At 66.1% G+C, this 14,723-nt stretch overlaps 1 protein-coding gene across 1 annotated transcript; it reads right to left on the reverse strand.

The window, feature by feature from the left end:
* Positions 1-8,581: 8,581 nt before the first annotated feature.
* LOC134549288 (serine/threonine-protein kinase pim-3-like) lies at positions 8,582-10,496 on the reverse strand. Its single transcript, XM_063394859.1, has 2 exons — positions 8,759-10,496; positions 8,582-8,622 (listed from the first exon to the last, which is right to left on the reverse strand). Exons 1-2 carry the CDS (start codon positions 9,339-9,341, stop codon positions 8,582-8,584), a joined length of 624 nt encoding a protein of 207 aa, XP_063250929.1. The 5' UTR covers positions 9,342-10,496.
* Positions 10,497-14,723: the final 4,227 nt, after the last annotated feature.

The following is a 14,723-nucleotide window of genomic DNA, read 5'->3' on the forward strand; positions in this document are numbered from 1 at the left end:
AGCGAGCCATCAGCCTTGCGCCCAGGAACCCCCCGAGCGCCCGCAAGTGAAGCGGGCCGAGCCGCCGCGGGCCCCGCTGCTCTGACCTGCTTCCTGCTGTGCGCCGGGCAGCGGCCCCCGCCCGGCAGCCCCGGGGCTGGCCAGCGGCACGGCCGGGCCGGGGCAGGGCGCAGAGGCGGCTGCGGGAGGCGCAGGGCAGCGGGGCAGGGCGGCACCGTCTCTATCCCCGGCGTTGTGGGCCGCGCTCAGCTCTTGTGGCCGGCCGGGGCTACAGCCCGAGGCTTCACCCGGGGGCGTCCCAGGAGCAGCTGCAAAGCAGAGAGGGCCTTTTGAAGCCGTGGCATCAGAGGCGCTGGAAGCAGCCAGGGACTAGGCCACTCTCAGGGGCCCCGGCCTGGCCTGGGCATGCCCGTCAGGAGCCCCAGGGGAGCCTCTGACAGCTCCTCAGGACCTCTCACCTGCTCTTACGAAGGCCTTCGAGGTAGTCGAGAGCCGTGGTGCGGCAGCTTCCTGGGGATGGAGGAGACTCCTTGGTGTCTCAAGGATCGGCTCCACCACCAGGCTGGGGCTGTTGCCAGCTGGCACAGCCAACACAGCGTCCTGGGACCTGCGGGATGACACCTGCTGGTGCCAGGACGCTGGCTGCTCCGCCAGCTGCTCCTGGGAAAGCTCCCTTGCCTCGGGCTGGGCTCCCATCTGGACTTCAGGGCTTTCCCTGGCCACGTCAAGGCTCGGGGTTGTGCCCTTGAAGTCCGTGAGCCCAAGGGAGCTGGGAGACCTGTGCATGGGCTCTGCACCTTCTGCAGGCCGACAGGTCTCTTGGAGCTCCCCTGCCTCGGGCTGGGCTCCCATCTGGACTTCAGGGCTTTCCCTGGCCACGTCAAGGCTCGGGGTTGTGCCCTTGAAGTCCGTGAGCCCAAGGGAGCTGGGAGACCTGTGCATGGGCTCTGCACCTTCTGCAGGCCGACAGGTCTCACTGAGCCTCTGTGAGGGATGGAGGCTGTCAGAGATAGCAGAGGCTCCTGGCAGGATGGAGGGTCTCTGACAGCCTGCACCTCCTGCGTGGATGGCGGGTCTCCGCTGCTGTGCCATCCTTGCAGGGGTTGAGGCGCTCCCAGGGATGGAGAGTCTTGCTGGGAGCAGCCTCTTGCGGGGACAGAGGCTTGTGGAGGATCTGAAGGAGCCGCAGCAGGGCAGGTGGCCTCGCTTCCCCAGCTCCTCCAGTCCTTCCCACAGCGCCTGCCACATCCCCGCGTAGAGCGGCACACGTGTCCCAGTGCCAGCCCAGAGCAGCAGCATCAGTTCCTGCAGCTCGCGGGCCACTGCCGTGCAGCGGCGGCAGCTGCAGGCGCCGCGCGTGGGGCTGGCGGGAGCGCGTGGCCGCTTGTGAGAGGTGGCCCGAGGCCCGCAGGACCTGGGAGCTGCGGGGCTCCTCGCTTCCTCCGAGAGCCTCTGGGCCGGACGCGGGAGCGCTTGCTCCTCGTCGCTGCTGTCCGTGTGTGCCGCCGCCGTGGTTGCCAGTGGCCGATGGCCCAGCAGACAGCCACGGCGGCCAGCAGCAGGACAAGTGCGGTGAGCAGGACACCACCGTCACCCATGGCTCCGGCACGTCCCATGGCAACCGCACTGGCGGCTGCGGGGGCTGGCCCGGCTTATATAGGGGTGGCGGGTGATGTCACAGTGCTGTGGCCAGGACCCCCTGTAACATCACAGCCCTGCCTCACGCCAGCGCTCGGCCCCTTTGTGCCGTCAGTGCCCCGCCCGCCTCAGGGCTCGGCAGAACTGGCTCATCCCTGAAGATGGCCGTGGCCAGAAAAAGCCTGGAAGTAAGAAGCAGAGGTCAGCCTGTTCCAATGAATCCTTTCCTGGAGCAAGTGGTGGCACATCAGGAAGAGTGCTGGTGCCAGCCGTGTCAAGTCCACAGCTCCCAAGACCCTGCAGCGTTACCAACTGGAAATACCCACTCCTCTCTGCCTGGGAAGATCCTTCAGACACAAAGGAAGTTCCTCTGTCTCTGGGGAGCTCTCCTGAGACGGTGGTCGAGGGCTGGAAGAGTTATTTGTTTGCAGCTCCCTGACCTCTGCAGTGCCTCTGATCTAAATAAATCAGGATTTGTTAAAGACCGCTCATGGTGCTCCCACCGCTCTGGTTTTGACTGGGATAGGCTTCCTTTCTTCCAAGAAGCTGGCCTGTGTTGGGCTTGGATGGGAATGCTGTGAATCAAACAGGGGTGGTTTGGTTTCTGCTGAGCAGGGCTTGCCCTCTTCCAAAACTCTGCTGTGTCCCTTGCTACAATGCACCGTTTTCCACTGGGAAGGGAGGGATGAGTGTTGAAGACAGAGGCAAAGAATGCATTAAACACCTGTACCGTGTCTCTGCCCCTGTCTGTGAGGTGACCATCCACATCCTGGTAGGGGACAATGTTACTTTTACAATGATTTTTTTTCCCTTTAATGTATTTGAAAACACTGCTTTTTATTGTGCCTCACATTTCTGGCCACCTTCATCTCCAGCTGAGCTTTCGCCACACCAAATCTCTCCCTTCAGTGGCAAGAAGCATCTGTGACCTGCTTTCCACTGGGCACACAGCTTCCTTTTCCATGCTATTTCCCAGAGAAGATGCCTGTTCAGGCAAGCCAGCCCTCTGCCTCACCTGCTTGCCTGCTGACATTGGGGAATCACCTGCTCCCGTGCCCTTCGGGGGTGACGTTTCAAAAGTGACCAGAGGAGCTGGCGTCACTCTGGGAGTTGCCAGGGTCCCTCCTCACTCGGGGAGCTGGTGGGTGTTTGATATGTGTGGGTGTTTTCCCAGATTACCCCCATTTCTTTGCGGGGTGACTGCTTGCCCCTCACGGCTTCCCTTAAATGGCGGCTCCTCCCTCAAGCTGGCGGTCATTATGAGGGGACATTGGGGCTCGGCTCGGAGTGGAAATGGTCCCAAATAGCACCAGACCTGACAGCCGGGAATGGGTTGGTGGTTGTTTTATTTTTTGGTTTGTGGTTGGTTTGGTGTTTTTTTCTTTTATTGAGTCCTGCCTGGGCCCGGGTACCTGGGTGCTGCAGAGGCTCTGGCAAGGCCTCAAAACCGCCAGCCCCGCAGCCAAGGGTGGCGCAAGATCTCCTCCAGCTGTGGCCTGTCCGCGGGGTGCTTGGACAGACACCAGCAGATGAGGTGCTGGCACTCTGCGGAGAGGAGGCAGAAAGCGGCGGTCACTTGCAGAAGGCTCGTGCCCGGCGCCCCCCGACGCCCGCGGGGCCCGGGCCGTGCTGCGTGTGCTCAGAGCCGCGCCGGGCCCAGAGCGCCGCCGGTGCCCGGTGCGGGAGGGCGGCCCGGCGGGACACGGCCCCCTCCTTCAGGCGGCGTGTGCCACACGGAGCCCGGCGGCACGGGCCGCCTCCTGCCTGCGGCCGGCCCTTGAGGGCAGGGGCCGCGGAGCTGCGGGAGGGCCGCGCCGGGCTGCGCGCTGCCGTCTGCCAAAGCCGCCCGCTTGAGGCCGGGTACCAACCTGGAGAGACCTGCGGCCCGAAGAAGAGCTGCCCCAGCACGATGGCGCGGTTGTCCTCGAAGGGGAGGCTCCCGCACACCATTGCGTACAGCAGCACGCCCAGGGACCACACGGTGGCCGAATCGCCGCGGTAGCAGCCCATGGCGACCAACTCGGGCGGGCTGTACGCCTGTGTTCCTAGGGGACACAGGCAGCGCTGTCCAGCCGCAGGCTGCTGCCTTCCAGAGCCTGGCGCCAGCCTCCTGCCAGAGGCAGGGGCTGCACTGCCGGCCACAACCTCCCCCCACCCCCGAGGCCACTCCGCGCCCTCCGGCCCAAGCCAAGAACCCCTTCTGCAAGGCAGACAAGGCCGACGGGGCAGCCCCAGCCCTCGCAGGGCTGCCGAGCCGAGCGGCCGGGGCCCGGCTTTGGCGGCCCCCGCCCCGTGTGGGCAGGGCCGGCAGCCGGCTCCTGGGACACGGCTCCGCCCCGTGCCACAGGGCTGGCGGCAGCCGGCTGAACGCCGCCCCCCACGGCCACGGCCAAGGAGGGAACGGGGCCGTGCAGTGCCCGGCACCGGGAGCAGGGCCCGGGCTGGGGCTCTCGGCTCACCGGCAAATCGCGTGAAGGCTCGCTCCTGGAGGAAGGTGCCGCAGCCGAAGTCAATCAGCTTCAGATCTCCGCATGCCGGGTCCACGAGGAGGTTCTCCAGCTTGATGTCCCGGTGCAGGACGCCGCAGGCGGTGCAGTGCTGCACGGCGCACAGCACCTGGCAGAAGAGCCAGCGCGCCTTGTCCTCGCTCAGGAACCCGTGCTCCCGCAGGAGCTGCAGGAGATCCCGCGACCGCTCCGGACGCTCCATCACCAGCGCGAAGCTGTCAGGCAGCTCAAACCAGTCCAGCAGCTGGATGATGAAGCGGCAGCCGGAGCCCACCTTCTCCATGAGCGCGATCTCCATCGGAACGCAGGTGCCGTCGGGCTGTGAGGAGGAGACAGCGCCTACAGCGGGCCTGACGCTGCCCTGTGGCTGCGCCGGGCCCTGCCTGGCATGCCCCCGTGGCCCCTCGGGCAGCCTCCCTGGTGATGGGGATTCATCCCGCCCGGGGGACGCTTGGGGCACAGCCCGCTCTGTGCCGCTGGCCCCGCTCACTCACCAGCTCGACCCACTGCAGGACGCTCTCCCGGGCCACGCGTTTGACGGCCACCTGCCAGCCATCGAGACGGGGGGGCTGAGCTCAAGGCCTGCCCTTGCCCGCCGCTGCCCCTCCCCGCACGCCCGGCCTTCCCGCTCACTCACCGGCCTCCCGTCCGAGAGGCGGATGCCCGAGAAAACGGTGCCGAAGCCGCCGCTGCCCAGCTGCGGGCCCAGCTGGTAGAGCTCCTGCAGCTCCTTCTTTCGCCCTGCGGCCAAGAGCGAGCCGTCAGCCTTGCGCCCAGGAACCCCCCGAGCGCCCGCAAGTGAAGCGGGCCGAGCCGCCGCGGGCCCCGCTGCTCTGACCTGCTTCCTGCTGTGCGCCGGGCAGCGGCCCCCGCCCGGCAGCCCCGGGGCTGGCCAGCGGCACGGCCGGGCCGGGGCAGGGCGCAGAGGCGGCTGCGGGAGGCGCAGGGCAGCGGGGCAGGGCGGCACCGTCTCTATCCCCGGCGTCGTGGGCCGCGCTCAGCTCTTGTGGCCGGCCGGGGCTACAGCCCGAGGCTTCGCCCGGGGGCGTCCCAGGAGCAGCTGCAAAGCAGAGAGGGCCTTTTGAAGCCGTGGCATCAGAGGCGCTGGAAGCAGCCAGGGACTAGGCCACTCTCAGGGGCCCCGGCCTGGCCTGGGCATGCCCGTCAGGAGCCCCAGGGGAGCCTCTGACAGCTCCTCAGGACCTCTCACCTGCTCTTACGAAGGCCTTCGAGGTAGTCGAGAGCCGTGGTGCGGCAGCTTCCTGGGGATGGAGGAGACTCCTTGGTGTCTCAAGGATCGGCTCCACCACCAGGCTGGGGCTGTTGCCAGCTGGCACAGCCAACACAGCGTCCTGGGACCTGCGGGATGACACCTGCTGGTGCCAGGACGCTGGCTGCTCCGCCAGCTGCTCCTGGGAAAGCTCCCTTGCCTCGGGCTGGGCTCCCATCTGGACTTCAGGGCTTTCCCTGGCCACGTCAAGGCTCGGGGTTGTGCCCTTGAAGTCCGTGAGCCCAAGGGAGCTGGGAGACCTGTGCATGGGCTCTGCACCTTCTGCAGGCCGACAGGTCTCTTGGAGCTCCCCTGCCTCGGGCTGGGCTCCCATCTGGACTTCAGGGCTTTCCCTGGCCACGTCAAGGCTCGGGGTTGTGCCCTTGAAGTCCGTGAGCCCAAGGGAGCTGGGAGACCTGTGCATGGGCTCTGCACCTTCTGCAGGCCGACAGGTCTCACTGAGCCTCTGTGAGGGATGGAGGCTGTCAGAGATAGCAGAGGCTCCTGGCAGGATGGAGGGTCTCTGACAGCCTGCACCTCCTGCGTGGATGGCGGGTCTCCGCTGCTGTGCCATCCTTGCAGGGGTTGAGGCGCTCCCAGGGATGGAGAGTCTTGCTGGGAGCAGCCTCTTGCGGGGACGGAGGCTTGTGGAGGATCTGAAGGAGCCGCAGCAGGGCAGGTGGCCTCGCTTCCCCAGCTCCTCCAGTCCTTCCCACAGCGCCTGCCACATCCCCGCGTAGAGCGGCACACGTGTCCCAGTGCCAGCCCAGAGCAGCAGCATCAGTTCCTGCAGCTCGCGGGCCACTGCCGTGCAGCGGCGGCAGCTGCAGGCGCCGCGCGTGGGGCTGGCGGGAGCGCGTGGCCGCTTGTGAGAGGTGGCCCGAGGCCCGCAGGACCTGGGAGCCGCGGGGGCTCCTCGCTTCCTCCGAGAGCCTCTGGGCCGGACGCGGGAGCGCTTGCTCCTCGTCGCTGCTGTCCGTGTGTGCCGCCGCCGTGGTTGCCAGTGGCCGATGGCCCAGCAGACAGCCACGGCGGCCAGCAGCAGGACAAGTGCGGTGAGCAGGACACCACCGTCACCCATGGCTCCGGCACGTCCCATGGCAACCGCACTGGCGGCTGCGGGGGCTGGCCCGGCTTATATAGGGGTGGCGGGTGATGTCACAGTGCTGTGGCCAGGACCCCCTGTAACATCACAGCCCTGCCTCACGCCAGCGCTCGGCCCCTTTGTGCCGTCAGTGCCCCGCCCGCCTCAGGGCTCGGCAGAACTGGCTCATCCCTGAAGATGGCCGTGGCCAGAAAAAGCCTGGAAGTAAGAAGCAGAGGTCAGCCTGTTCCAATGAATCCTTTCCTGGAGCAAGTGGTGGCACATCAGGAAGAGTGCTGGTGCCAGCCGTGTCAAGTCCACAGCTCCCAAGACCCTGCAGCGTTACCAACTGGAAATACCCACTCCTCTCTGCCTGGGAAGATCCTTCAGACACAAAGGAAGTTCCTCTGTCTCTGGGGAGCTCTCCTGAGACGGTGGTCGAGGGCTGGAAGAGTTATTTGTTTGCAGCTCCCTGACCTCTGCAGTGCCTCTGATCTAAATAAATCAGGATTTGTTAAAGACCGCTCATGGTGCTCCCACCGCTCTGGTTTTGACTGGGATAGGCTTCCTTTCTTCCAAGAAGCTGGCCTGTGTTGGGCTTGGATGGGAATGCTGTGAATCAAACAGGGGTGGTTTGGTTTCTGCTGAGCAGGGCTTGCCCTCTTCCAAAACTCTGCTGTGTCCCTTGCTACAATGCACCGTTTTCCACTGGGAAGGGAGGGATGAGTGTTGAAGACAGAGGCAAAGAATGCATTAAACACCTGTACCGTGTCTCTGCCCCTGTCTGTGAGGTGACCATCCACATCCTGGTAGGGGACAATGTTACTTTTACAATGATTTTTTTTCCCTTTAATGTATTTGAAAACACTGCTTTTTATTGTGCCTCACATTTCTGGCCACCTTCATCTCCAGCTGAGCTTTCGCCACACCAAATCTCTCCCTTCAGTGGCAAGAAGCATCTGTGACCTGCTTTCCACTGGGCACACAGCTTCCTTTTCCATGCTATTTCCCAGAGAAGATGCCTGTTCAGGCAAGCCAGCCCTCTGCCTCACCTGCTTGCCTGCTGACATTGGGGAATCACCTGCTCCCGTGCCCTTCGGGGGTGACGTTTCAAAAGTGACCAGAGGAGCTGGCGTCACTCTGGGAGTTGCCAGGGTCCCTCCTCACTCGGGGAGCTGGTGGGTGTTTGATATGTGTGGGTGTTTTCCCAGATTACCCCCATTTCTTTGCGGGGTGACTGCTTGCCCCTCACGGCTTCCCTTAAATGGCGGCTCCTCCCTCAAGCTGGCGGTCATTATGAGGGGACATTGGGGCTCGGCTCGGAGTGGAAATGGTCCCAAATAGCACCAGACCTGACAGCCGGGAATGGGTTGGTGGTTGTTTTATTTTTTGGTTTGTGGTTGGTTTGGTGTTTTTTTCTTTTATTGAGTCCTGCCTGGGCCCGGGTACCTGGGTGCTGCAGAGGCTCTGGCAAGGCCTCAAAACCGCCAGCCCCGCAGCCAAGGGTGGCGCAAGATCTCCTCCAGCTGTGGCCTGTCCGCGGGGTGCTTGGACAGACACCAGCAGATGAGGTGCTGGCACTCTGCGGAGAGGAGGCAGAAAGCGGCGGTCACTTGCAGAAGGCTCGTGCCCGGCGCCCCCCGACGCCCGCGGGGCCCGGGCCGTGCTGCGTGTGCTCAGAGCCGCGCCGGGCCCAGAGCGCCGCCGGTGCCCGGTGCGGGAGGGCGGCCCGGCGGGACACGGCCCCCTCCTTCAGGCGGCGTGTGCCACACGGAGCCCGGCGGCACGGGCCGCCTCCTGCCTGCGGCCGGCCCTTGAGGGCAGGGGCCGCGGAGCTGCGGGAGGGCCGCGCCGGGCTGCGCGCTGCCGTCTGCCAAAGCCGCCCGCTTGAGGCCGGGTACCAACCTGGAGAGACCTGCGGCCCGAAGAAGAGCTGCCCCAGCACGATGGCGCGGTTGTCCTCGAAGGGGAGGCTCCCGCACACCATTGCGTACAGCAGCACGCCCAGGGACCACACGGTGGCCGAATCGCCGCGGTAGCAGCCCATGGCGACCAACTCGGGCGGGCTGTACGCCTGTGTTCCTAGGGGACACAGGCAGCGCTGTCCAGCCGCAGGCTGCTGCCTTCCAGAGCCTGGCGCCAGCCTCCTGCCAGAGGCAGGGGCTGCACTGCCGGCCACAACCTCCCCCCACCCCCGAGGCCACTCCGCGCCCTCCGGCCCAAGCCAAGAACCCCTTCTGCAAGGCAGACAAGGCCGACGGGGCAGCCCCAGCCCTCGCAGGGCTGCCGAGCCGAGCGGCTGGGGCCCGGCTTTGGCGGCCCCCGCCCCGTGTGGGCAGGGCCGGCAGCCGGCTCCTGGGACACGGCTCCGCCCCGTGCCACAGGGCTGGCGGCAGCCGGCTGAACGCCGCCCCCCACGGCCACGGCCGAGGAGGGAACGGGGCCGTGCAGTGCCCGGCACCGGGAGCAGGGCCCGGGCTGGGGCTCTCGGCTCACCGGCAAATCGCGTGAAGGCTCGCTCCTGGAGGAAGGTGCCGCAGCCGAAGTCAATCAGCTTCAGATCTCCGCATGCCGGGTCCACGAGGAGGTTCTCCAGCTTGATGTCCCGGTGCAGGACGCCGCAGGCGGTGCAGTGCTGCACGGCGCACAGCACCTGGCAGAAGAGCCAGCGCGCCTTGTCCTCGCTCAGGAACCCGTGCTCCCGCAGGAGCTGCAGGAGATCCTGCGACCGCTCCGGACGCTCCATCACCAGCGCGAAGCTGTCAGGCAGCTCAAACCAGTCCAGCAGCTGGATGATGAAGCGGCAGCCGGAGCCCACCTTCTCCATGAGCGCGATCTCCATCGGAACGCAGGTGCCGTCGGGCTGTGAGGAGGAGACAGCGCCTACAGCGGGCCTGACGCTGCCCTGTGGCTGCGCCGGGCCCTGCCTGGCATGCCCCCGTGGCCCCTCGGGCAGCCTCCCTGGTGATGGGGATTCATCCCGCCCGGGGGACGCTTGGGGCACAGCCCGCTCTGTGCCGCTGGCCCCGCTCACTCACCAGCTCGACCCACTGCAGGACGCTCTCCCGGGCCACGCGTTTGACGGCCACCTGCCAGCCATCGAGACGGGGGGGCTGAGCTCAAGGCCTGCCCTTGCCCGCCGCTGCCCCTCCCCGCACGCCCGGCCTTCCCGCTCACTCACCGGCCTCCCGTCCGAGAGGCGGATGCCCGAGAAAACGGTGCCGAAGCCGCCGCTGCCCAGCTGCGGGCCCAGCTGGTAGAGCTCCTGCAGCTCCTTCTTTCGCCCTGCGGCCAAGAGCGAGCCGTCAGCCTTGCGCCCAGGAACCCCCCGAGCGCCCGCAAGTGAAGCGGGCCGAGCCGCCGCGGGCCCCGCTGCTCTGACCTGCTTCCTGCTGTGCGCCGGGCAGCGGCCCCCGCCCGGCAGCCCCGGGGCTGGCCAGCGGCACGGCCGGGCCGGGGCAGGGCGCAGAGGCGGCTGCGGGAGGCGCAGGGCAGCGGGGCAGGGCGGCACCGTCTCTATCCCCGGCGTCGTGGGCCGCGCTCAGCTCTTGTGGCCGGCCGGGGCTACAGCCCGAGGCTTCGCCCGGGGGCGTCCCAGGAGCAGCTGCAAAGCAGAGAGGGCCTTTTGAAGCCGTGGCATCAGAGGCGCTGGAAGCAGCCAGGGACTAGGCCACTCTCAGGGGCCCCGGCCTGGCCTGGGCATGCCCGTCAGGAGCCCCAGGGGAGCCTCTGACAGCTCCTCAGGACCTCTCACCTGCTCTTACGAAGGCCTTCGAGGTAGTCGAGAGCCGTGGTGCGGCAGCTTCCTGGGGATGGAGGAGACTCCTTGGTGTCTCAAGGATCGGCTCCACCACCAGGCTGGGGCTGTTGCCAGCTGGCACAGCCAACACAGCGTCCTGGGACCTGCGGGATGACACCTGCTGGTGCCAGGACGCTGGCTGCTCCGCCAGCTGCTCCTGGGAAAGCTCCCTTGCCTCGGGCTGGGCTCCCATCTGGACTTCAGGGCTTTCCCTGGCCACGTCAAGGCTCGGGGTTGTGCCCTTGAAGTCCGTGAGCCCAAGGGAGCTGGGAGACCTGTGCATGGGCTCTGCACCTTCTGCAGGCCGACAGGTCTCTTGGAGCTCCCCTGCCTCGGGCTGGGCTCCCATCTGGACTTCAGGGCTTTCCCTGGCCACGTCAAGGCTCGGGGTTGTGCCCTTGAAGTCCGTGAGCCCAAGGGAGCTGGGAGACCTGTGCATGGGCTCTGCACCTTCTGCAGGCCGACAGGTCTCACTGAGCCTCTGTGAGGGATGGAGGCTGTCAGAGATAGCAGAGGCTCCTGGCAGGATGGAGGGTCTCTGACAGCCTGCACCTCCTGCGTGGATGGCGGGTCTCCGCTGCTGTGCCATCCTTGCAGGGGTTGAGGCGCTCCCAGGGATGGAGAGTCTTGCTGGGAGCAGCCTCTTGCGGGGACGGAGGCTTGTGGAGGATCTGAAGGAGCCGCAGCAGGGCAGGTGGCCTCGCTTCCCCAGCTCCTCCAGTCCTTCCCACAGCGCCTGCCACATCCCCGCGTAGAGCGGCACACGTGTCCCAGTGCCAGCCCAGAGCAGCAGCATCAGTTCCTGCAGCTCGCGGGCCACTGCCGTGCAGCGGCGGCAGCTGCAGGCGCCGCGCGTGGGGCTGGCGGGAGCGCGTGGCCGCTTGTGAGAGGTGGCCCGAGGCCCGCAGGACCTGGGAGCCGCGGGGGCTCCTCGCTTCCTCCGAGAGCCTCTGGGCCGGACGCGGGAGCGCTTGCTCCTCGTCGCTGCTGTCCGTGTGTGCCGCCGCCGTGGTTGCCAGTGGCCGATGGCCCAGCAGACAGCCACGGCGGCCAGCAGCAGGACAAGTGCGGTGAGCAGGACACCACCGTCACCCATGGCTCCGGCACGTCCCATGGCAACCGCACTGGCGGCTGCGGGGGCTGGCCCGGCTTATATAGGGGTGGCGGGTGATGTCACAGTGCTGTGGCCAGGACCCCCTGTAACATCACAGCCCTGCCTCACGCCAGCGCTCGGCCCCTTTGTGCCGTCAGTGCCCCGCCCGCCTCAGGGCTCGGCAGAACTGGCTCATCCCTGAAGATGGCCGTGGCCAGAAAAAGCCTGGAAGTAAGAAGCAGAGGTCAGCCTGTTCCAATGAATCCTTTCCTGGAGCAAGTGGTGGCACATCAGGAAGAGTGCTGGTGCCAGCCGTGTCAAGTCCACAGCTCCCAAGACCCTGCAGCGTTACCAACTGGAAATACCCACTCCTCTCTGCCTGGGAAGATCCTTCAGACACAAAGGAAGTTCCTCTGTCTCTGGGGAGCTCTCCTGAGACGGTGGTCGAGGGCTGGAAGAGTTATTTGTTTGCAGCTCCCTGACCTCTGCAGTGCCTCTGATCTAAATAAATCAGGATTTGTTAAAGACCGCTCATGGTGCTCCCACCGCTCTGGTTTTGACTGGGATAGGCTTCCTTTCTTCCAAGAAGCTGGCCTGTGTTGGGCTTGGATGGGAATGCTGTGAATCAAACAGGGGTGGTTTGGTTTCTGCTGAGCAGGGCTTGCCCTCTTCCAAAACTCTGCTGTGTCCCTTGCTACAATGCACCGTTTTCCACTGGGAAGGGAGGGATGAGTGTTGAAGACAGAGGCAAAGAATGCATTAAACACCTGTACCGTGTCTCTGCCCCTGTCTGTGAGGTGACCATCCACATCCTGGTAGGGGACAATGTTACTTTTACAATGATTTTTTTTCCCTTTAATGTATTTGAAAACACTGCTTTTTATTGTGCCTCACATTTCTGGCCACCTTCATCTCCAGCTGAGCTTTCGCCACACCAAATCTCTCCCTTCAGTGGCAAGAAGCATCTGTGACCTGCTTTCCACTGGGCACACAGCTTCCTTTTCCATGCTATTTCCCAGAGAAGATGCCTGTTCAGGCAAGCCAGCCCTCTGCCTCACCTGCTTGCCTGCTGACATTGGGGAATCACCTGCTCCCGTGCCCTTCGGGGGTGACGTTTCAAAAGTGACCAGAGGAGCTGGCGTCACTCTGGGAGTTGCCAGGGTCCCTCCTCACTCGGGGAGCTGGTGGGTGTTTGATATGTGTGGGTGTTTTCCCAGATTACCCCCATTTCTTTGCGGGGTGACTGCTTGCCCCTCACGGCTTCCCTTAAATGGCGGCTCCTCCCTCAAGCTGGCGGTCATTATGAGGGGACATTGGGGCTCGGCTCGGAGTGGAAATGGTCCCAAATAGCACCAGACCTGACAGCCGGGAATGGGTTGGTGGTTGTTTTATTTTTTGGTTTGTGGTTGGTTTGGTGTTTTTTTCTTTTATTGAGTCCTGCCTGGGCCCGGGTACCTGGGTGCTGCAGAGGCTCTGGCAAGGCCTCAAAACCGCCAGCCCCGCAGCCAAGGGTGGCGCAAGATCTCCTCCAGCTGTGGCCTGTCCGCGGGGTGCTTGGACAGACACCAGCAGATGAGGTGCTGGCACTCTGCGGAGAGGAGGCAGAAAGCGGCGGTCACTTGCAGAAGGCTCGTGCCCGGCGCCCCCCGACGCCCGCGGGGCCCGGGCCGTGCTGCGTGTGCTCAGAGCCGCGCCGGGCCCAGAGCGCCGCCGGTGCCCGGTGCGGGAGGGCGGCCCGGCGGGACACGGCCCCCTCCTTCAGGCGGCGTGTGCCACACGGAGCCCGGCGGCACGGGCCGCCTCCTGCCTGCGGCCGGCCCTTGAGGGCAGGGGCCGCGGAGCTGCGGGAGGGCCGCGCCGGGCTGCGCGCTGCCGTCTGCCAAAGCCGCCCGCTTGAGGCCGGGTACCAACCTGGAGAGACCTGCGGCCCGAAGAAGAGCTGCCCCAGCACGATGGCGCGGTTGTCCTCGAAGGGGAGGCTCCCGCACACCATTGCGTACAGCAGCACGCCCAGGGACCACACGGTGGCCGAATCGCCGCGGTAGCAGCCCATGGCGACCAACTCGGGCGGGCTGTACGCCTGTGTTCCTAGGGGACACAGGCAGCGCTGTCCAGCCGCAGGCTGCTGCCTTCCAGAGCCTGGCGCCAGCCTCCTGCCAGAGGCAGGGGCTGCACTGCCGGCCACAACCTCCCCCCACCCCCGAGGCCACTCCGCGCCCTCCGGCCCAAGCCAAGAACCCCTTCTGCAAGGCAGACAAGGCCGACGGGGCAGCCCCAGCCCTCGCAGGGCTGCCGAGCCGAGCGGCCGGGGCCCGGCTTTGGCGGCCCCCGCCCCGTGTGGGCAGGGCCGGCAGCCGGCTCCTGGGACACGGCTCCGCCCCGTGCCACAGGGCTGGCGGCAGCCGGCTGAACGCCGCCGCCCACGGCCACGGCCGAGGAGGGAACGGGGCCGTGCAGTGCCCGGCACCGGGAGCAGGGCCCGGGCTGGGGCTCTCGGCTCACCGGCAAATCGCGTGAAGGCTCGCTCCTGGAGGAAGGTGCCGCAGCCGAAGTCAATCAGCTTCAGATCTCCGCATGCCGGGTCCACGAGGAGGTTCTCCAGCTTGATGTCCCGGTGCAGGACGCCGCAGGCGGTGCAGTGCTGCACGGCGCACAGCACCTGGCAGAAGAGCCAGCGCGCCTTGTCCTCGCTCAGGAACCCGTGCTCCCGCAGGAGCTGCAGGAGATCCCGCGACCGCTCCGGACGCTCCATCACCAGCGCGAAGCTGTCAGGCAGCTCAAACCAGTCCAGCAGCTGGATGATGAAGCGGCAGCCGGAGCCCACCTTCTCCATGAGCGCGATCTCCATCGGAACGCAGGTGCCGTCGGGCTGTGAGGAGGAGACAGCGCCTACAGCGGGCCTGACGCTGCCCTGTGGCTGCGCCGGGCCCTGCCTGGCATGCCCCCGTGGCCCCTCGGGCAGCCTCCCTGGTGATGGGGATTCATCCCGCCCGGGGGACGCTTGGGGCACAGCCCGCTCTGTGCCGCTGGCCCCGCTCACTCACCAGCTCGACCCACTGCAGGACGCTCTCCCGGGCCACGCGTTTGACGGCCACCTGCCAGCCATCGAGACGGGGGGGCTGAGCTCAAGGCCTGCCCTTGCCCGCCGCTGCCCCTCCCCGCACGCCCGGCCTTCCCGCTCACTCACCGGCCTCCCGTCCGAGAGGCGGATGCCCGAGAAAACGGTGCCGAAGCCGCCGCTGCCCAGCTGCGGGCCCAGCTGGTAGAGCTCCTGCAGCTCCTTCTTTCGCCCTGCGGCCAAGAGCGAGCCGTCAGCCTTGCGCCCAGGAACC

This window comes from Prinia subflava, chromosome 4, assembly GCF_021018805.1.
Source record: "Prinia subflava isolate CZ2003 ecotype Zambia chromosome 4, Cam_Psub_1.2, whole genome shotgun sequence".
NCBI classification, from domain to species: Eukaryota; Metazoa; Chordata; class Aves; order Passeriformes; family Cisticolidae; genus Prinia; species Prinia subflava.

Bases quoted from the DNA above. Each gene is read 5' to 3' on its own strand.
- LOC134549288 (XM_063394859.1), bottom strand. From the start codon at position 9,341: ATGGAGATCGCGCTCATGGAGAAGGTGGGCTCCGGCTGCCGCTTCATC. The intron at 8,623-8,758 runs GTCGGCCTTGTC...AGGCTCTGGAAG, and splicing joins GCGAGGGCTGGGGCTGCCCC to GCAGCAGCCTGCGGCTGGAC.